We start from the raw sequence: 24,390 nt of genomic DNA, 5'->3' as shown, positions 1-24,390 counted from the left end.
AAAAATACGACCCAAACTTCAAGTTGGAGTCGAAAAATACGACCCTAACTTCAAGTTTGAGTCGAAAAATACGACCCAAATTTCAAGTTTGAGTCGAAAAATACAACTCAAATTTTGAGTCGGAGTCGTAAAAAACGACCCATATTTTGGGTCGAGGTCGTTTTTTTCGGCTTGGACTTGGGTCGAAGTCGAAAAAAACGACCCAAACATTGAGTCGGAGTCGAATAAAACGACCCGAGCTTTGGGTCGGGGTCGCGACTCGCGGCGTTTTAACAACACTATAAGTAATGTTGTTAAACGGCTCGATTTGAGACTATTTTTAAAAACGGCTAACTCAATATTTTATCCGAAAAAATATTAGGCAAGCCAGCAGACCTTGCTCAGAGGTGGCATAAAGGTTTGGCATCTATTAGCTAAATCTCGAGGCTTAGTCAATATTTTGCTAGAGAAAATGTGAGTTTGCCGTTTTTAGAAACTCGACTCAAATCGAGCCGTTTAACAATATTTTAAAGTAATATCTAAGTAATCAGATATTTATATGAATAAATACGTATGATAAATAGATTTCCTAGTAAGATAAGTGACTAGAAACCTCTAACAAAATAAATCTCATATTTATAGTAATAACAAGTATAAATCCCTATGATAAATTTTATTAATGGAGTTCCTAGTAGGAAAAGAGATTAACATATTCCCATTAATCATTAGAAATCCAAAAAAAATTAAAATATGAGTAAATCTGATATTTATAGGAATAAAAAATATAAATCCCTATGATAAAAATTTTATTAAAGGAGATCCTATTAGGAAAAGAGATTAACATATTCCCATTAATCATTAGAAATCTTAAAAAAATTAAAATATGAGTAAATCTGATATTTATAGGAATAATAAATATATTGGATAATAGAAGGTGTTAGTAAGATAAATGACTAAAACTTTCTACCAATAAAATTTATCTTATGATAAGTATAAATACCTACGAATAATTTGATTTACCCTTTTACCCCAAATTTATTTTTTATATCCTACCCAGCTACAAGTCTCATGAAATAATATTCAGAAAACGATGTAAGTAAATGGCTCCTAGTCCTATCATCCTCGGCTATTTTTTTAGAATAAATATAACAAAAAATATTAACCTATATTTATATTAGTAAATTAAGTTATATCATATATATAAAAAAATGTTTTAATATTGTATTATATATAATATTGAATTATAAATATATTATATTAAATAGGTAAATAATATTAATATATATAAAATATGTAAATAATATTATAAATATATAATATAAATTAAACTATTTTAATTATATATTAATTATGTAAATAATATTAATTATTATATTATAATAAAATCATATTAAATATTATAATTATATATTACTAAAATTTATATTAATACAATTCATATATTTTTCTTTATATCAAATTAATTACTTTAAATATTATATTAAAATTATATTATGATAATTATTACAATTATATATTTATTAAAATTTATATTAATACCATTTATATTAAATGATATTAATATTAATTATGTAATTATATTAAATATTTGATTAAGGTATTTACTAAAATTTATATTAATACAATTAATAAATTTTTATTTAAATGAAATTAATTTAATATTAATTACTTAAATAGGAAAAACTATCTAATCTGTAAAAGTTAAATTTTTCTTTAAACTTATAGGGGCCATTTTGACAGCCATTTTAGCTTATTTGCCTTTTTGATATTTTTAAGCAGGGATTCGAACCGAACCCGAACCCGGAGAAGTGAACCCGGGTTTTTAGAAAAAAACTCTGAACCCGAACCGAACCTGAACCCCATTTATAAAATTTTCAAAACCCCGAACCGAACCCAAGAATTTTATTTGAACCCGGGTTCAATCGGGTTCAGTGTATTATTTAAAATCATATATTAATATATGTAAATACAAATATTATATTTTCAAATTTCCAATTAAATGAAGTCTTAATAAATTTTAAACAACTTAATTCATTTATGCCATTTTTAAATTTATACTCGATTCCTATTGGAGTGTTAAAAAATTTTAAACAATTGAATTAATTTACGCCATTTATTTTTAAATTTTTATCTTATTATTCTTAAAGATTATTAATTAGAAGAAAATGGTTAACAAATCAAAGTAAAAATTATTATATTGTTAATTTAAAAAATTCTAAACATCTAACCTAAAAATTGTTAAATGTAGGGCAGTTTTTGTGAACTTATTAAAATGATTTTAAAATTTATATATGCTAATCATTTATTTTTGGTTCAGTTTAATTTTTACAAGATATTAATGAAGTGCATATTATAAATGAAATTAAATTTATAAATATCTCTTTTTTAATTCTGAAATCATTGCTATTTAAAAAAATTGTTCTCTTTTTATAGATTTAAGATTAAAGATAAAGTCATATTTGATAAGCATTTTACCTTTAATACAATAGAAAAAAAAATCAATATGTTCATATTGCAAAGTAAAAATGTCTGGTAATCACTTGTCAAATTTAGAAAGACACCTGGAAAGAAATCACAACAATGAATATTTTCATTATTTAAATGAAAAAACCAAATATCAGGAATTGTTATTGACAAAAAAACCTAAAATTAATATAGAAACCTTTTTTCCAAAAAAGCATATAAGTATAAATATATCATCTAATGATTTGATGAGTTCTATACTAGAACTTGTTACTGTAAATGGCCGGCCTTTATCAATTATTGAAAATTCGGGATTTCAAAGAATTATAAATCCACTCCTATCTGGGCTCAATTTAGTTATAAACAAAGAAAATTTATCCAGAACTATTAATAAAACAGCCCAATCAATTAGAGACAAAATATCGAGAGAGGTAGAAGGAAAATTAATAAGTTTAAAAGTTGATGCAGTTCAACGACTAGATAGGTCAATTCTTGGTGTAAATATTCAATTTATATCAAAGTCCATTATAAATTTGAGGACTCTTGGAATTGTAAAGCTGAAAGAGAGATGTACAGGAGAATATATTAAAAACTTTACTAAAATTTAAAATTAATATTCAACAAATATACAGAATTACTTCTGATAATGGTTGTAATTTTTTAAGAGCTATAAAGCTCCTGCAACCTGAAACTGATTATGATATAAGGAGTGAATCAGCAGATGAGGAAAATATGGATGTAAATGTATATAAATATGATATTGATGATATACAAAATACTTTTTTATCAACTATTATATCCTATCCGATTTATAGTGTACGGTGTGCAGCTCACACACTTCAGCTGGCACTTCAAGATGCTATAAAATTATCACCTATTGTGGAAACCATTGCAAAGGCTAGGAGCCTAAATGTAAAATTAAGACATCTTACTTACCAAAAGTTATTAAAAAATATGAAACTCCCTAAGCCTGTGTTAGATTGCCACAGATGGCAGTCAACCCATGATATGTTAGAAAGGCTGATTTTACTAAAACCCAATATAGAAGATTTTTTTATAGAGCAATCTGGTTATTTATTGACTGAAGATTGGAAAGAGATAATAACGATTGTTGAAATTTTAAAACCGCTAAAAATCGCAACCAAACAATTCCAATCTGAACAGTTAACACTGACAGATTTTTATGCAGCATGGTTAATATGCTGCATCGAACTGGAAAAAAATCCAAACCATTTTGCTCAATTACTATATTCTTGTCTTAAGAACAGAGAAGAAAGGTTTATAAAGAACGAAATTCTCTTAGCTGCCATATACCTGGACCCAAGATACAAGGTTAATTAAAAGCTTAGTAAATTAATTATTTTAGATTTATATTAAAATTGTTATTTTATGAAATATTTAAATATAAACAATATAAATCCTTAAATATTACAGGTATTACTTAGTGATGATGATAAGATTTGTGCGAAAAAACATCTTGTCAATTTATGGAGACGAATTAAAAGCTTAACAACGCCGATTTTATCTGATGATATTAGTTCCGATGAAGTTATTGAACAAGAAGATGATTTAGAGAAATTGATACAACTTAAAGAAAGGCAGGAGAAAATACTTAAAAGAGGGCCAACGATTGCTGAGAAAAGTATTGGAACAATAATTACTGGATTTAGCGATTATAAAAGATTAGATAGGAAGGAAAATATTTTGCATTTTTGGGAGTCTGCTAAGCTGGAACACCCTGAATTATATATTTTATCTAAAATCTTATTTGCTGTTCCTGCAACCCAAAGTTAATTTTTCATATTTTCACATTAAATACATTTAACATAGGTTAGCGTTGAAAGATCTTTTTCACATTTGAAATTCATTCTTTCACCACATAGATCGAGGATGAGTGAACAACTCTTGGAAGATATTATGCTAATACGTCTAAATAAAATTTTTAAAATTGATACATGACTATATGCTTTGTATTTTTAACTATATTTGCCTATAAATAAAATAAAAAATTTATTTTTTATATCAAATTTATGTCTAGTTTTTTATTATGATTTAAATATAGAATTTTTTTTATCAACTCAAAAATTCTTGAACCCGAACCGAACCCGAACCAAACCTGGGTTCAAAAATATTTCCCTGAACCGAACCCGAACCGAACCCACCTTTTTTTTTATACCCCGAACCGAACCCGAACCGAACCCGGGCAAAAATTTTGTCGGGTTCGCATCCCTGTTTTTAAGAGTATAAGAGCGGACCCGAACCTGCAAAAGTTGCATTTTACCTAATATTTTATAAATAATTATATATGACAGAGGATTATAAACTATATGTCTACTAACTTTTTATAAATAATCTTATACTTATTTGTATCTAGACTGTTAAATATGACCAAATTAAGATTAAAATTTAATATTATTTTTTTTAGTTTAAAAGGTCGGTGTAATAAAAGATAAAAAAAAATCGGTAACGCAAAATGAAATTGTAAAGGACATATGTACTTTGTTAACATGTAAATTCGCTATTATAAAAAATGTATATAATGACAAGAATTTTGTATATGGATATATATAATAAAATTAGATTTTTATAATCAAAGAAGAGTTCTCCCGTTGCCTTCCATTAAATTAAAATGGTGGCAGCGTCGTTCCAAAGAGCCAGATATATGATTATTTTTTTTACACCGTCCAAATATACTATCAGATTTATAAAAAATATACCATATATACATCAAACAAATTACGTTCCCGTTGCTTATTATGACGATATTGAAGACATGCAAGAGGTTTACGACTCAATAAATGGTCAACAAGCCGAAGATGATGAAGGAAATAAATTTATTATAAATGCTAAAAGGTATGAAAAATTATAATCATTATAGAACAATTATTGTAAATTATATAAATTAAATAAAGGTAACAATAAAATATTTTATAAATTTATCATGACAAAATCTTTATCAAATGTAAAAAGTAATGTAGAATATCCTACCTTCAACAACAATATAGATACATACATTAAAAAGTTTGAAAATTTATTAAAGGACACGCAGGTTCCCGAGGCAGAAAAGGCTAATGCGTTCATTCAAAGATTACCAGAAGAAAACTATTTGGACCTGGAATCCATTTGCGTTCATCTGATTACAACGATTTGTAAACTTTACTGGAAAAATACAGGCTAATACATCTCGATAAATCAATAGACACGTACAAAACGGAATTTAACGCAGCCGTTCAAAATAAAGGGGAAACATTCGGTAAATGGGTAACTAGACTATGTAAGTTGAATAATAAATGCAATTTTAAGGATCAAGAGAGAATAATTGAGAAGTAAAAATATCGTCAAGTAATAAAAAAATTAGGGAGCAGATATCGAAATTAGAAAACATAACTATTACAGACATATTAAGAATTGGGAGAGAGATAAATGATGGGGATGAGTATGAAAATATAAATATTAAAATGGATAATATAAAAATAGAAGGTGAAGCAGCATCAACTTCGACGATAAAGTTAGTACAAGGAGAAAAAGATGAAAAGAGAGAATCATATAAACAAATAATAAAATACAATTCGAACATACCAACGAATAGGAGTTATGGACAATCCGGACATCTAGATACAACAATCATCAACAATGGCAAAATAATTACAATTACAGATATCAAGGTAATTATTATCCAAGACTTCAGAATAATTATGAACCAAGGTATCATTGTCAAGATAATTTTAATAATAGATTTTACAACGACAGAGGATATTACACACCAAGATCGTATAGTAGATTTTCGAGATTTAAAAATAATTATAATAATAATAATTAATTACAATTTTAATAAATATTATGATGAGCTCAGGTTTAGACCTAGATACAATGAATATCAACATTATCGTCATCAGAATTTCGATCAATCACGTAACAATCGATATCAAAACTATGAACGATGAACAAAGATACACGAATATAGTTAATACAGTGAGAAGAAATAAACGAGGAAAATAACGTCAAATCAGAAAACAAAGAAGTTGATAAAATAAAAAACAAGGAATACAATCTATTTAGCTTGGATATCAACAATTTAAATGATGATAATAACAAAGAAAATGATGCATATAAAGTCACGTTATATTTAAATGACATACCAACTGTGTTGCAAATAGATACAGGATCGCGATTTACAATATTACCGATAAATATCAAGAAAGATTGGGATAAAGATCTTAAATAAATCGGATACAAAATTAACTGGATATGACGGAAGAACAATAAATGTGATGGGCAATGCCAATGTAAAAGCCAAATACGATGATAAAACCAAAATTTTGAATGCATATGTAGTACAGAGTGACAAGATTGCACTCTTGGGAAAGACGTGGATAAAAGTTTTTAAAAACATACTTAATCAATTTGTGAATTTAGTAGAAGAAGATAACAACAACGACATTCAAAAACTGATAGACGAATGTAAATCAAAAATAAATATGAAACCAATAAATCACAGCTAAGTCAAACTACATTTGAAACAAAATGCAATACCAAAAATTATAGCACCAAGATGTGTCCCGTACAAACGTTATGATTTAATTACAAAGGAATTACAAAAATGGATCGACGATAAAATAATAGAACCGGTGGATGATGTGCGATGGGCAAGTCCACTCACACCAGTTTTCAAAAACGTTGGTTCGCTAAGACTCTGTGCAGATTTCAAAAATACGATAAATCCAGCATTGGAAGATTTTAAATATCCTATATCACGTATCAACGACTTGATTGCAAAATTATCTAAAGGGAAGAAGTTTTCAAAAATAGACTTCAAGCAATCGATCCTTCAGATCCCTATACACAAAACATCGCGTGATTTACTTACAATATCGACACACAAAGGATATTACAGATTTACAAGACTACCATTCGGATTAAAAACTTCATCGGCAATTTTTCAACAATCAATGGACAAAATATTTGGTGATATGAAAAATGTTATTTTCTACATTGATGATTTATTAATCACGGGTGATAACGATCAAGATCATTTAAACAATATAAAAAAAGTTTTTGACCGAATTTCCAAATATGGGCTAATACCAAATTTCGACAAAAGTATATTTTTCAAAAAAGAAATACGTTTTTTAGGACATGATATAGATGATAAAGGTATTCATGCAAACGGAGACAAAATCAAAGCAATTACAAACATGCCTACACCAACAAACAAAGAGGAATTAGCAACATTTCTGGGCATGGCCAGTTATTACAGAAAATTTTTACATGACTTTGCAGACAAAGCAGATTCCTTGTACAAAATAGTCAACAAAGATAAATGGATATGGGAAGAAACACATCAAAAGAGTTTCGATGATATAAGAGAATTAATAAGCTCTCCGCCAACATAAATTTGTATAATCCAGAATTACCAATAGGCATAGCAACAGACGCTTCGAAAAAAGGCTTAGGAGCCGTGTTTTTTCATATAGAGAAAGATGGTAAAGAAAAACCCATAGCTTTCGCGTCACAAACTCTATTAAAAGCGGAAATAAATTATACGAACATCGAAAGAGAAGCATTAGCAATAATATATGCAATAAAAAAATTTCAGGAATACTTAATAGGTACCAACTTTAAAATCTACACCGATCACAAACCACTCATATACATATTTACTAAGGGACTTAAAGATAACAACACGATATCAATGAGACTTCAAAAATAGAACTTAGCAATGGGAGTCCATAATTTTACAATAATTCACAGACCGAAAAAATACAATATAGTACTAGATTGCTTATCTAGATTACCACAAATTAACTCTGAAGACATTGTACAAAATATAGAAAATGAGGATGTAAATAATGATTTATGGGATATACCAATAAACTTCAAAAGAATATCGAAAGAAACAAATAATGATAAGGAATTAATGGAAATAATAAATAACATCAGGAATGGAGAATACACAAAGAATAAAACATACAAAAATATGGAAGTAGAAATAAGTTTGATAAAAGATTGTCTTTTTAAAGATAACCGAATCATCATACCACACAAAATGAGAAAAGAGATATTAGAGGAACTTCATAAAGGACATTTAGGAGCTGGCAAAACCAAATTGTTAGCAAGAGATTATGTATGGTGGCCTGGAATCAATACGGAAATTGATCAAGAAATAAAAAATTGTGAAATATGCAACAAATGGGCAGATAATCCACACAAAATACAAAATCCATGGCAAACAGCTACGAAAAATTTCGAAAGAATACACATAGATATAGCTCAATTTGAAGACAATAATTACATGGTAATCGTCGATGCTTACAGCAAATTTCCCATAATCAAGAGAATAAAAAATATAACAACAGAATTGACAGTAATAGAATTAATAAAAATAATTTGCTTATTTGGAATACCACACATAATCGTAACCGATAATGGAACGAACTTCACAAGCTATTTGTTTAAAAAATTCTGTGAAGATCATGGTATCAAACACATACTTACAGTTCCACATCATCAACAGTCAAATGGACAATGTGAAAGAATGATAAGATCAATGAAAATGAACATGATAAGGAACATGAAAACCAACAAAAAAATAGATTTAGACATAGCTTTGGAAAAAATTTTGTTTAATTATAGAAACACACCTAACGCTACAACCAATATAACTCCAAACAAATTAATGTTTTCAAGAGATATTAGAACAAAATGGGACTTAGTTAAGCCAAACATAGACATAAACAACGAAATTAATCGCAAAATATAAACAAATAGAACTATAGAAAAAGGAGATAAAATTTGGTACAAAACGTTTAAGAAAAACATTTGGGACAAAGGAATAATAACACATAAAGAAGGAAATTTATTATACAAAATAGACAACGGAAATAAAATCATCAGAAGACATTTAGATCAAATAAAGAAAAGATCAACATATATACTCGAAAAAGACGACTCGACATATAAAACACCAAATTTTAGAGGGGGAAGAATTGGAGATAGAGAACAAAAATCAAGTTCAAGATAAAATACAAAATGAGTTTCAAGTTCAAAATCAGATCAAAGATCAAGGTCAAGTTCAAGCCAGAAGTCAAGATCAAGAGCGAAAATATTTTTTGAGACTTAAAAAGATTTATAATTATAAATAAAGTTTTTTTTAAAGGTAAACCATTAGAAGAAATAAAAACATGATAGATCGAAGGAAATAACAAGCCAATATAAAGGATTTGACAACAAAAGCACAAAATTGGTTATCTAGGAAATGGATCGATCTAAACGATGTACTCTCGATGATAGGAAAGAACACTCGAGCTTTCGAAGGGAGAAATTTAAAAAGAAGGGGAAATGTTAAATATGACCAAATTAAGATTAAAATTGAATATTATTTTTTTAGTTTAAAAGGTCAGTGTAATAAAAGATAAAAAAAATCGGTAACTCAAAATGAAATTGTAAAGGACATATGTACTTTGTTAACATGTAAATTCGCTATTATAAAAAATGTATATAATGACAAGATTTTTGTTTATAGATATATATAATAAAATTAGATTTTAAAATCAAGGAAGAAATCTTCCGTTGCCTTCCATTAAATTAAAATAGACCTTGAATAATTTTAGAAAGAAACATGATAATTAAATTTAAAAATCAATAATATAGTTGATTAGTGATCTTAAACTCGGCTAATCACAATAAAATTTGTTAATTTTCAATTAATAATGATTATATTAATTTAATTAGGGTTATGTATAATTTAAATAAAAAAAGTCAATTAAGATTCAACTGTTAATGCTAAATTAATATTTAGTGAGTGATATTGATATATTTTTAACACAGAATTTGATCGCAAGCTGACATAGTGTAATTTATATTTATTAATCTAATCTAATAATTAAAATAGTATTCATTTAATAAAAATGATAGTTTTATTAATTTTTAAATAATAAAATTAAATCTATATTACTCAATAGAATTATAGAAATTGTTCAGGGAGCAATTAAAAAAATTTATTTTTAGTTCAAGGGAATATTAAGGAATTAAAAAAAAATTTTTGCTTCAGGGGGCTATTCAAATCAAGGGTCTCGAGCCCCTGAGCGCCTCCCCCCCTAGCGACGCCACTGAATAAGATCAGAATAAAATTTAACAAAAGCAATTCGTATTTTAGTCATGGCCAAATTGGAATGATGTTGTAGAATTCGAAATTAAATATTCTAAAACAATTTTAAGATTATTAATCTGGGATCAAGTGGAGTCGCTAATATCTAATGTTTCAAATATAATTTTATTAATAAAAATATTAAATATCTTTAATTTCAATAATGGGAAACCTATGGTCAAGCTTTTCTTTTCATATTTTCTTTTGTGCAAATAATATCTGAGCAATCAGATCTATTAATTCGTATATGGGTTATTATTTCTATTTCACCGCGAAATAATAACCCTGAATTTATTGTCGATCCCTGGGAAGAAAGAAATTCCACAGGCTCTCGGAATAGATTTACTGTGTAAAGCTCATCAATCATCCCATTCCTTATTAGAGTTTTAAAGATTGTTTTCCTATATTTAGAACATTATTTATAGAAATATTGGGCTCTAATACTATATGAAGCAGTTAAAAGATAGTGGATCAATTTAAGCCATAGTGAAAAATTAATACATACTTCTTATGGATATTAAACAAATATTTTGATCATTTAATAATTATAAATATCGACGCAGATATGGTAAAATATATAATACACCACAAGGAAAAGAATATTATAAAATGTAAAATTATTTATTTTATTTTGGCTGAAACCGGTTCAAACTGGTTAAACATTTTTTTTAAAGGATCTTTTTACTCTTTCAAAAAATAATTGCATCGGTTCGGTTACGGTTCAGATATTTATAAAGGTTTATAACGGTTTATTCAGGTTCACTCTGGGCCCCTTATTTTAGTCACCAAAATTGTTTTTTTTTATGTTTTACTAATTTATCAGTTTTTTAAAAATTGAAAATAACATTTTATACAAACACGGGCCTATATTTATTTTTTTAAATTTGAGCTCTTTTAATAGGCATCGAGGAGGGACGTTTAGTAAATATAAAATAAATATTACCATTTTCTGAATCTCCTAAAAGAGCTAAACATGATTTTATATTTATATTTTTAAATTAGTGCCTTTCTAATAGGGGTCGCGTAGAGATGCTTAGTTTGGTCAAAAAAAAGAAGTGTTTTTTCAAAAGCTCACTAAGTTAAAAAAAATAATTAAGATTTAATATTAACATTTTCTGAATCCTATTAAAGAGCTAAATATGATTCTGCGTTCATTTTTATTTATCGAGGATGCGTATGAGGGAGGACCCATAGGGATGCCCATTTTAGTCATGTAAAATAAGTATTTTTTAAAAAATTTCTTTATGTTACCAATTTTTTTAAATTAAAAAAAACATTTGTTAAATTTAAAAAAACATTTGTTAAATCATTTCGATTAGATAAACACCATTCTATATTAATATTATTAAATTAACGCAACTTTAATAGTAGATGCTTAGGGATGCGTAGTTTACGGCGGAGCGTATATTAGTAGAATTTATTTTCTTCTGATACCTTAGAATATACTTAAAGGTAAAATTGATGCTTAAGAAAAATTCTTGATTGTATGTAGTCAGTTACCATTGTGTTGTTATTTTGAATTTATGTGATATGCAAATTATATGATCAGATTATTTTAGTTTTATCGAAATTTTGAGAATATTATTATTATGTTCTATCTCCCCACTTGTCCCGTATAACTTATTTCTTTTTTTTACGTTTTTCTCCACTTGTTTCTTTTGTTTTCCCATCTTCCTTTTTTTTTGTTATGAAATTGATATTATACCTTATTTTTATATTGCATTTGAAACTGGTTCAAGAAATATTGTATCGCGATTATATAACAACCTTTTTTTTCTCTTTGTTTTAAAAATTATAAAGGTTGGAAAAATACCTTTTTCCAGGATTAAATATTTTTTTGATTGTGAAATTTATATACAATTTTTTTTGATTAATTATTGGATGAGTTTGATTTTTTTTTGACTTTGACTTTGTAACTTCGACTATAATAAACTTTGAAAATATTATTTCCACTACGTTGTCCGATTGATTCGATGACAAAATCGATAAAACCCGGCCCCCTGGATCCCGTCATCGACCATCCCGGACTGTATTTTTCCCACTCCGACTGGGGGACCCATCGGTCCAAACACAACACTGAGAGCATGAGGTACTTAACCTCAGGGTCGTGGGTTCGAGCCCCACGTTGGGCGCCAGTGTTGTAGTTGGACCGATGGGTCTCCCCGTCAGATTGGGAAATATACAGTCCGAGATCGGGGGTCCGGGATGGTCGATGACGGGATCTTGGGGGCAGGGTTTTATCGATTTTGTCATGGAATCAATCGGACAACGTAGTGGGAATAATATTTTCAAAGTTTATTAAACAACTTAAAGTCGATGTTACAAAGTAAAAAAAATCAAAATTATCCAATAATTAATAAAAAAATTGTATATATTCACAATCAAAAAAATATTTAATCCTGGAAAAAGGTATTTTTCCAACCTTTATAATTTTTAAAACAAAGAGAAAAAAAAGGTTGTTATATAATCGCGATACAATCATTCTTGAAACTGGTTAGAACCAGTTTCAAATGCAATATAAAAATAAGGTATAATATCAATTTCATAACAAAAAAAGGAAGATGGGAAAACAAAAGAAACAAGTGGAGAAAAACGTAAAGAAAAGAAATAAGTTATACGGGACCAGAGCCGTAGCCACGGGGAAACCCCGGGGGAAGGGGGGCTGCCCCCCCCCCAAAAAAAAAATTTTTTTGGCTCCCAAACCTGGCCCCCAGAAAAAATCTTTGGCCCCAAAAAATTTTTCTGCCCCCACCCCCCAATTTGAAATTTTTTTTTAGAATTGATTATTTTTATATTTTTATTATAAATTTTGAATATTTATTCAAAAATATTCAAAAATATTCAAAAAACATGTCTATTTAGAATTGATTATTTTTATATTTTAAAATAAATTTTGAATATTTATTCTACAAACATGTCTAGTTAGTAAATTTTTTTCTATCCTGTTTTATTTTTATTTTTACCCAATATTAAATTATCATTCATTTTTTTTTCATTTGTTTTTGTTGTGTATAACATTCTCTATAGGTATCACATTTATATTATAATATATAACCAGTTATTTTATTTAACAGCGTTTATTTTAAAATTATGAAGAAACAATCAGTTATTAACTCTTATTTTAAGTTAAAGTTAAACAAATGTCAAGCAACGTCACCTCTACAAACTACTAATAAATAAAACATCAGAAATTTCAGAAACTGATTCTTCTCATAGTTAGTATAAATTTATATTATTATTTCATGACTTATATGATATTGATATAGGGCAATACCTATATATTATTATTTCAAATATATTGATTTTATATAAGATAAGAGACAGACATTTATTATTAATATTATCATTTTTGTATAATAATTTTAATTATTAAAATAAATATATTCACTCATATTTCAAGATATGAATGAAGCAAATAATCTAGAAAATGATCCTCACTACACTCAGGAGGAGAAAGATGGTAAATAGTTTAAAATTTAACCCAAATTTTTCTATTTATATATTTTTGACAATATCAATAGGAGTAGGGGATTATGGTGTTTCATTATTACATTTGATTTTAAAACAAATAAAGGCGAAGAAGAGTCTCAATCATATTCATCTAGCAGCTCAGTTTCTCATTGTCAAGAGGCAACTAGTAATTGATTTATAAATATAAAAATATTATATTTTTTTGTTAATCTTTAAAGATATAATGTTTATGACTTTTTCTAGTTTTTAATACTGAATATCTATAATTTCACTGATCAACTTTACTGATAATCTTCATCATGATTGGGCACTACAGTATAGCAAATACTTGTATCTTAAATACAAGAAAATTTTGTGTTTGTTCATTTTCAGCATGCCCTTCCTTCGCCCATCCTGATGACCATTATTATTTATGACCCTTTCCTTCATTACAATTTATTAATTATAATATTTTTAGTGTCAAAAAAGTCCTCTAATGGTTCAATTCAAATCCCAGGTGACCTTGGCCAGAATAAACAAAATCAAATCAAATTAAACAATTACGCGAAAAAAGATATCCATGGAAGGCAAAGATCATTTCAAAAATCTTGGTATAGAGGTCGAGACTGGTTGGAGTATAGTGTAGAAGCTGACGCTGCCTTTTGTTTTCCATGTAGGAAATACTTGTGTAATCCAAGTGATGAATTTAGATAAACGGGATTCAGAAATTGGAAAAATGCGTTAGCTGCCAAGAAAGGACTGCTAAAACACGAGAGCTCAAAAGCTCATTTAAATTCAATTACAATATGGCATGATAAAAATCAAAATATAAACAAAGGTACAGAAATAACTAAAATGTTGGGAGGTGATCAAATTAATCGTAATCAATATTATATTAAATCAATATTTGATTTGATGCTATTTCTTAGCATACAAGAGCTACCTTTCCGTGGAACTGGTTTAACAAATATTACGGATGCTGCAAAAGATGAAAACATAATTTATTCTTCTGGGCTATTTATAGCAATGTTTTCCTACACCATCCAAAATGACCCTGAATTAAATAAAATTATAAAATTTATACCCCAAAATGCCCAGTATACATCACCACAGATTCAAAACGAAGTAATATCCATTATGGCAGATATGGTGCTTGAACATATTTCAGACAAATATAATAAAAGCGAGATGCCTTTTTTTTTGTCTTAAGGCTGATGAGACAAAAGATGTTTTAGGTTGTGAAAACCTAAGCATAATAATTCGCTATATTTTTTCTGGAGAAATCCAAGAAAATTTAATAGGAATCATTAATTTAGAGTGACTTTCTGCTGAAAGTATTACAGATTGCATTTTAAAGCAACTTAATGATCTAAATATTAATTCAGCTAATATAATAAGCCAGGCATATGATGGTGCAAACGTTATGTCTGGCCGAAATGGAGGAGTGCAAACACTTCTTCAAAAAAAAATTAATAAAAATGTTCCTTTTATACATTGCTACAACCACAAGTTGCATCTTGTGGTTCAAAATTGATATAATAATATTGTTATTATTTCTAATTTTTTTAATTTATCAATGCATTGTATAATTTTTTCAGGCGTTTTAACGTATCCTGTAAATATACAGGCCACACCCTTAAGAGACTTTCAGACCAGAAATGGACTGGTCATTTGGAAACATCTCGCATTATTTATGAGAATTTTGAGGTTATTGATGAAGTATTATTTTACTTTTCTAATAGAACTCTTAATTCTGAGGTTTCAATTCATGATTCAGTCGAAGCCTCTGGTCTTTTATCTCAATGTATTAATATAAATTACATTATATTAGCCATCATAATTTATGAGATATTAATTACAATAGATCCACGAAATAAGTATCTACAATCAGTAGGAATGGAGTTCTTTAAAAAGGATATATTATGAAATTATAGATAACTTTGTGGATCGTTTTTTAGACCGATTTACAGAAGATGATTTTAATCTTTTTTCATCTTTTAATACATTGTCCCCCCTTGACCCTGATTATTTTTTATCAGATAAAATGGCCCCATTAAAATCCCTGTTAAACTTAAATATGGAAACACTGCATCATGAAATCAAGATAGCAAAAGGATTGCTAGCTTCGGAAGCTAAAGAAAATCATAATTTTGAAAATATCTTACATATTATGTATAAAAAAAATAAAATCATGCATTTAAAGAATTATATAAATGCTACTCAGCAGCGCTAATCATTGGGATATCAACGGCCATTGTGAGGCCTCGTTCTCTACATTAAAGAGAGTTTTATTGAGCAGTAGAGTCTATAAACGTAAACAAAATTTAGTATTTATGGCGTATGAAAAAAGAATCACGCAGAATTTATCTTTTAGTTCATTTATATTAAAATTTAAAAATAAAAATCGCCGTAATCTATTATAGTAATATTTTGTTTTGTATATGCATATTATAGTATTATTTTGTTTTGTATATTTATATTATAGTATTATTTTGTTATTAAATTTTTAATAAAAATAGGAAAAAATTTCTATGAATGCGTAATTATTTGTTTGATTTTAAAAAAATAGTGCCCCCCCCCCAAGTAAGCACTTGGCCCCCCTAAGTGAAAATTCCTGGCTACTGCCCTGTACGGGACAAGTGGGGAGATAGAACATAACAATTATCAATATGAGGAATATAATATTACTATTAAAACAATAGATGTTATTGTTGCTAAAACAGATTTTAAGTGATTTATATATTTTTAATAATACTTTAAATAAAATTAAACTTATGGACTTCATAGAAGAGTTATATAAAATCTAAAAAAAGTTTTAATTATGAAATAATAAAAGAATTGGTGAAATCAAATTTATATAATGTATGAGTGGTGAAATGATGATGTCCTAAAATTTTTATATTTAATTTGCATATTTTACTGCTTAATTTATAAGATATTTTATATATTGATATAGAACATCCAAAAATATAATACAAATGCTATCTCTTCCTCTAGAGCTTATAGCAAGTCTAAAAAATATTTTTACGAAAAAGGTATTAGTTAATTATATATTGAAATCTATCCGTTAAAAAATTTATCAAGGCTAAAAAGCAGCAAATATTTCAAGCTTTCTTTAAATATGTATACTGTATATTTACAAATTTGATCAGGCTAAAATTCAAAAAAACCGAAGAAAATTTGTTTTACATTTGTATTACATAGATCAGAACCTACAGGAGGCAGTATTCTGTCATTTAGTTAATCCTCTAAGTCCTATGAACCTTTGGCAAAATCCTTCTTAGAATTAAATAACTACTATATTTTGATAATGGAACGAAAATATAAATCTAAGAATTTTTTTCTCAACTCAACACCAAGTAGTTCAAGTTTTAAAACCATAAGCAAAAAACAATTTAGCGCTAGTATTCTTCTTAACTTTTTGATATATTCTATGTATTTTATGAGCAATTGTTTTAAACGGTTTATTAGCTTTCTATATCCGATATTTTAGAAGCACTACCATAAGAGAATTAACCTTTTTAATTTTTCCCTGAAATGTTTTATATTTTTAGATTCTCTTCTATTTTAAATATGAAATATACCTAAATGTAAATCTAACTGAATTTAATAGGCGTTTATCTCTTAAAATCATCTAAGATGAGTGGTTGGTCGGATTTATATAGTTAAATAGTCTTATTTTAATTTATTTGTATAGCGTCTATTTTCATAACTCCTATTGACCAACTTAAATGTCGCCTTGACAATTTGGTAGGACCCAGTTACGCATGATAATTTCCTATATTAATTCATCCAGACATAAGTCCTATTAAAAATAATAACAACGCCCTCCCCTTTCCCTGGAGTATGCTGAACTACTTTAGAATGAACATTGTTAATGGTCTTTAGTAGCTGGAAGTATAATCTATTCGGATTCCTAACAATATCTTACAGAGTTGCCATAAGCCACCAAATGATGCGACATGTTATATCTTATTCATGTATAAAAAAAAATGGTAAATTCAAGTGAGGGCATTGATTAATAAATTGCATATTAAGCTCTGAAATTGTGTAGAAAACGTATGAAAAAATCGGAAAATAAAAAAAAAAGAAAGAATATGTTTGGAATCAACTATCAAATTAATCAAAATCACCTATCTGATATTATCAATCCTCCAGAATTTAAAAAAATGATAATGGCATGAATATTTTAAATAATAAAATGCTATAAAAATATAGATTTTTTTTAAATTAGCTTTTTTTTGAAAATAAAAAATAATTTTGAATAATACACGAGTCTAAAACAAAGATGCAAGTTATGATTGCAATATATACCTTTATTTTAAATAAATTTTTACCCATATAAATTATTAAATAAATATAAAAATGATTCATTATTTATTAATAATTAAATTGATTCATTGATTAGTACATGAATAATTCACCACCGGATTAAATGTTGCACTTGTTATAAATTATTATAAAATTAAAATTAAAAATATAATTATCATTAAATTATGTTGGTTAAATCATTAGCGTTAATATATCCATTACAATAAATAAAGATAGAAAATAATTATCGTGTTACCGATCTAATTTGATATTTAAAATTAAATTTCTATTCGCACTGCCTTATATATTTAGATACAACCATGTGAGCATCTTCAAAATAATGTATGGATTCAACTCCTTCGGGTATCCTCACTTCGGTTATCACGAAATTTTTGAAATAAGCAAATTTATCAATACCACTATCAGTGATATAATTCATGCTCACTCCAGATCTACTTTGTGATATGGTCATCTATATAAATTATAGTTTAAAACAGTTCATTTTAAGTTTCTTGTTACGTTTGGATATTCGCGAGAGTCAATTAACTTGATATTTTTGTTAGCTAGATCACTTATATATATTGATGTATATTCGGAAGGTTTCTTAGTTATAACATTTAATTTTACCTTTGAAGAGATAAATAAATTTTAAATATTAATTTAAAATTTATATACGTCGGCGTTAACTGCTATTTTATATTGCGGTATATTTACTAATCGTTCCAAATATGTTTTTTCAAGATCTGTAAATAAATGATAGACTATTCTTGAAGCTTCTTGAATAGGTTGGAAATTAGCAACAAATTTAGCGCTAATACCATCTATTTCTGGGAATAATTTAACATTTCTAATTGTAAAAAAATATTAAAATATAAATCCTAACATCATAAATAATACTCTAATTTAGTGATGTTAGAATCATAATTGATAATATTATAAATTCCTGGTTCTTGAACAAGTTCGCAGATACACTTGTGTTCGAGATAGAGAGCTTTAAAAAATTGATTTGATTAGAAATGAATGTAGCTTATTTAATACTTTTGTTATTTTCCCGAGTATGGTCAGGTAAGGTATAATTGCTTGAAATATCATCATCGTGACATTCTAATATAATTGATGGAATAAATTTACTTCAATATCAATTTAAATTATACGTTCTGAACAATTTTGGAGTTGAATCTCAAGGGTATGAATTCCTGGACTAATAGGGGTAAATATGGCACTTTCGAATTGGATTTCATTTATAAAGGTCTTCTTAATAGCCTTTCTTATAACCGAATCATGATAATATTCGTCAATAGATATATGATCGTTTTTTTGGGCTACTGCCAGCTGAAACTAGATTTAAATAATGTATAAAAAACTTTTAAAACCTTATCCAACGTAGAGTGAGATATTGATAGGTTATAACATCTACTATTAACATCGTTAACTCCAAAGTGTAATCCACAGAATTTTTGTAATCTAGTCATAGGTGTTATTATCATTTTGATCTAAATAAATTAAAAATAATAAATTGTTTTAAGCTCTTTATTATTTCACAATAATTGGAAAAATATGATTATATTTAGAAAATCATTACATCACTCTTGGCTTTAAAGGCGATATTAAAGTATTTTTTAGCATTAGAAATATCTTGAACTGTATTTGAATCAAATGCTGTCCTTAAATTATCATTATCTTTGTTAAATATATTTTTGCCATCTAATTTCCATAGAACATTATCATTTTCCTTGGCAAGATATGTTTTGGTTTTGAATATGGCTTCCCTAATAAAAGTCTAAAATTAATATTATAAAAAAATTGATATCAACTTTGGTAAATTAAGCCGTTCACGAATGTCATAATATCCAGCAGTTTGGACAATGTAGCAAATTGCTTTAAATTTAAGATAGATTAGATACGTATAAAACATGTTATGATTTTAAAATATTACCTCCAATATCCATTGTATCGTTTTTAGCTATAAAAAAAGAAAAAAAATAGATATTGTAAATGAATTTTTTTGTTAAAACCAGTGTCATTTTCGTTTTCTGGACATCCTATTATTGTGACATCGCCTAATTAAAACCATTAAATATTGGAACAGTTTTAATAACAAAATACTTAAATCCTGTCTAGTTGTGGAAGGTGAAGAAGCAGAAAATGTAAAACCAGAAGGAGTGGTTTGTTTAGATGGAGTAGTTTGTCCAGATGGAGTGGTTTGTCCAGATGGAGTAGTTTGACCTGATGGAGTGGTTTTTCCAGAAGGAGTAGTTTGTCCTGATGGAGTAGTTTGTCCAGAAGGAGTAGTTTGTCCAGATGGAGTAGTTTGTCCAGAAGGAGTGGTTCGTCCAGAAGGAGTGGTTTGTCCAGAAGGAGTGGTTTGTCCAGAAGGAGTGGTTTGTCCAGATGGAGTAGTTTGTCCTGGAGTAGTTTGTCCAGAAGGAGTGGTTTGTTTAGATGAAGTAGTTTGTCCAGATGGAGTGGTTTGACCAGATGGAGTGGTTTGTCCAGATGGAGTAGTTTGACCTGATGGAGTGGTTTGTCCAGAAGGAGTGGTTTGTCCAGATGGAGTGGTTTGTCCAGATGGTGTCGTTTGACCTGATGGAGTGGTTTGTCCAGAAGGAGTGGTTTGTCCAGATGGAGTAGTTTGTCCGGAAGGAGTGGTTTGTTTAGATGGAGTAGTTTGTCCAGATGGAGTGGTTTGACCAGATGGTGTCGTTTGACCTGATGGAGTAGTTTGCCCAGATGGAGTAGTTTGTCCAGAAGGAGTTGTTTGTCCAGATGGAGTAGTTTGTCCAGATGGAGTGGTTTGACCAGATGGAGTGGTTTGTCCAGATGGAGTAGTTTGACCTGATGGAGTGGTTTGTCTAGATGGAGTGGTTTGTCCAGATGGTGTCGTTTGAGATGATGTTGTATTAAATGGCGATCCGGTTGTGGTGGGGGTAATTACTTATAAAAGGAAATAATTCAAATATAAATTTAGATTTAATTATATATAAATAGATATATCTTTTCAGTCATATCAATAAGCATCATAGGTAAATTTAAAAATTAACACGGATATATAGATGGAAATAAAAAATTTCAAAATTAAATAAGGTAAATTAGCCTTTTGATTTATTTAACTTATTTTCACAATATAATATTTAGTTGACAATTTTATTGTATAAAAATATTTTAATTTCGTATCAAATTTTATTATAAAGTTTTAATACTTTAAAATATTATTTTAGCAACTAATTTATGAAATAAATAAATTAATATAAAATAAATATTATTATGAAATACTTGATGAGGAACTAGTGATGTCTGTTATTTTAAAAATATATTATATATTAGTTTACCTTAATTATAAACTAAAAATTACTTCCACAATCCTTTATAATAATGTCTAAAACATGATGATCTCCTTTAATATCGAATATATCTTTATTGGCACGGATAATAAAGCTATTATCGATAGTCTTTAATTTCCCATCTTTCATCTCAATTTTGATTGATGTAATCAATTGTGTAATAGTTTTCTAAAATATACAGTAAATTTTTGTCTTAAAAATTCAATTTACAATATCTTCAACATCCTGGGGAAAGAAACATTTTGAATATATTACTTTTTCAATAACTAAGGAACAATATGCTTTTTTACTATAATCTGTAAAATCTTTTGTTACAAGTATAACCTAGAAATTGAAAGAATTTTATGGAACGCAAGAAATTAAATTTACATTGCTTTCTGCTTGGAAGCTAATATCAAATTTTATTTTAAGATAATACAATATTGAAAATGTTAAATAGAAATCTTTCTCTTCGTCATCCGTGGGAACAAATTGTCCGAAAATATCATTTTCAAAGATAGGATATATAATTTTATTATCCTTTCGTTCCAAGTATATCTCGGCACTATATGATATATTAAGTATATATTTGAAATGGAATATTATTACTTGCAAGATAGCGAGGTGCAATTTATTAAATCACTTAGACTATAATTTCCGTCTTTTGTAACTAAATCACAAGGATTTATAGCTAGAAAATTAAAATAAAGTTTGTATCATTTGATTATGGGACTATAATAAAACCTGGCGGACAAGTAGTAGTTTGTCCAGAAGGAGTAGTTTGTCCAGATGGAGTAGTTTGTCCAGAAGGAGTGGTTTGTCCAGATGGAGTAGTTTGTCCGGAAGGAGTGGTTTGTCCTGATGGAGTAGTTTGTCCAGAAGGAGTGGTTCGTCCAGAAGGAGTGGTTTGTCCAGAAGGAGTGGTTCGTCCAGAAGGAGTGGTTTGTCCAGAAGGAGTGGTTTGTCCAGAAGGAGTGGTTCGTCCAGAAGGAGTGGTTTGTCCAGAAGGAGTGGTTTGTCCAGATGGAGTGGTTTGTCGAGATGGAGTGGTATGTCGAGATGGAGTGGTTTCTCTAGATGGAGTGGTATGTCGAGATGGAGTGGTATGTCGAGATGGAGTGGTTTCTCTAGATGGAGTGGTATGTCGAGATGGAGTGGTATGTCGAGATGGAGTGGTATGTCGAGATGGAGTGGTTTCTCTAGATGGAGTGGTATGTCGAGATGGAGTGGTATGTCGAGATGGAGTGGTATGTCGAGATGGAGTGGTTTCTCTAGATGGAGTGGTATGTCGAGATGGAGTGGTTTGTCCAGAAGGAGTAGTTTGTCCGGAAGGAGTGGTTTGTCCGGAAGGAGAGGTTTGTTTAGATGGAGTAGTTTGTCCAGATGGAGTAGTTTGACCTGATGGAGTGGTTTTTCCAGAAGGAGTGGTTTTTTCAGATGGAGTAGTTTGTCCAGAAGGAGTGGTTCGTCCAGAAGGAGTGGTTTGTCCAGAAGGAGTGGTTTGTCCAGAAGGAGTGGTTTGTCCAGATGGAGTAGTTTGTCCTGATGGAGTAGTTTGTCCAGAAGGAGTGGTTTGTTTAGATGGAGTAGTTTGTCCAGATGGAGTGGTTTGACCAGATGGAGTGGTTTGTCCAGATGGAGTAGTTTGACCTGATGGAGTGGTTTGTCCAGAAGGAGTGGTTTGTCCAGATGGAGTGGTTTGTCCAGATGGTGTCGTTTGACCTGATGGAGTAGTTTGCCCAGATGGAGTAGTTTGTCCAGAAGGAGTGGTTTGTCCAGATGGAGTAGTTTGTCCGGAAGGAGTGGTTTGTTTAGATGGAGTAGTTTGTCCAGATGGAGTGGTTTGACCAGATGGTGTCGTTTGACCTGATGGAGTAGTTTGCCCAGATGGAGTAGTTTGTCCAGAAGGAGTGGTTTGTCCAGATGGAGTAGTTTGTCCAGATGGAGTGGTTTGACCAGATGGAGTGGTTTGTCCAGATGGAGTAGTTTGACCTGATGGAGTGGTTTGTCTAGATGGAGTGGTTTGTCCAGATGGTGTCGTTTGAGATGATGTTGTATTAAATGGCGATCCGGTTGTGGTGGGGGTAATTACTTATAAAAGGAAATAATTCAAATATAAATTTAGATTTAATTATATATAAATAGATATATCTTTTCAGTCATATCAATAAGCATCATCGGTAAATTTAAAAATTATTTCTAATTTCCTATCATTTGCAATTTATTTGATCTTTTGGCACTTTTAGACGAAACGGCATTTTGCACGGTTATATAGATGGAAATAAAAAATTGCAAAATTAAATAAGGTAAATTAGCCTTTTGATTTATTTAACTTATTTTCACAATATAATATTTAGTTGACAATTTTATTGTATAAAAATATTTTAATTTCGTATCAAATTTTATTATAAAGTTTTAATACTTTAAAATATTATTTTAGCAACTAATTTATGAAATAAATAAATTAATATAAAATAAATTTTATTATGAAATACTTGATGAGGAACTAGTGATGTCTATTATTTTAAAAATATATTATATATTAGTTTACCTTAATTATAAACTAAAAATTACTTCCACAATCCTTTATAATAATGTCTAAAACATGATGATCTCCTTTAATATCGAATATATCTTTATTGGCACGGATAATAAAGCTATTATCGATGGTTTCTAATTTCCCATCTTTCTTCTCAATTTGGATTGATGTAATCAATTGCG

At 28.6% G+C, this 24,390-nt stretch overlaps 1 protein-coding gene and 1 long non-coding RNA gene across 2 annotated transcripts; both read right to left on the bottom strand.

Annotated features, from left to right (window-relative positions):
• Positions 1-18,379: 18,379 nt before the first annotated feature.
• LOC135931615 (uncharacterized) lies at positions 18,380-21,282 on the bottom strand. The gene is made up of 12 exons (XM_065468850.1): positions 20,456-21,282; positions 20,365-20,409; positions 20,286-20,312; positions 20,164-20,227; positions 19,932-20,118; positions 19,723-19,842; positions 19,504-19,681; positions 19,388-19,453; positions 19,247-19,340; positions 19,025-19,196; positions 18,869-18,976; positions 18,380-18,821 (listed from the first exon to the last, which is right to left on the bottom strand). The coding sequence occupies exons 3-12, from the start codon at positions 20,296-20,298 to the stop codon at positions 18,636-18,638; spliced, it is 1,188 nt and encodes a 395-aa protein (XP_065324922.1). The 5' UTR covers positions 20,299-20,312; positions 20,365-20,409; positions 20,456-21,282; the 3' UTR covers positions 18,380-18,635.
• Positions 21,283-21,717: 435 nt separating this feature from the next.
• LOC135922867 (uncharacterized) lies at positions 21,718-22,226 on the bottom strand. The gene is made up of 3 exons (XR_010571058.1): positions 22,060-22,226; positions 21,901-22,014; positions 21,718-21,858 (listed from the first exon to the last, which is right to left on the bottom strand). It is a non-coding gene; the product is annotated as an uncharacterized LOC135922867 (long non-coding RNA).
• Between the last annotated feature and the right edge of the window lie 2,164 nt (positions 22,227-24,390).

This window comes from Gordionus sp. m RMFG-2023, chromosome 1 (assembly GCF_954871325.1).
Source record: "Gordionus sp. m RMFG-2023 chromosome 1, tfGorSpeb1-WG-v2, whole genome shotgun sequence".
Classification (NCBI taxonomy): domain Eukaryota; kingdom Metazoa; phylum Nematomorpha; class Gordioida; order Chordodea; family Parachordodidae; genus Gordionus; species Gordionus sp. m RMFG-2023.
This window is presented reverse-complemented; position numbering and strand designations above follow the sequence as displayed.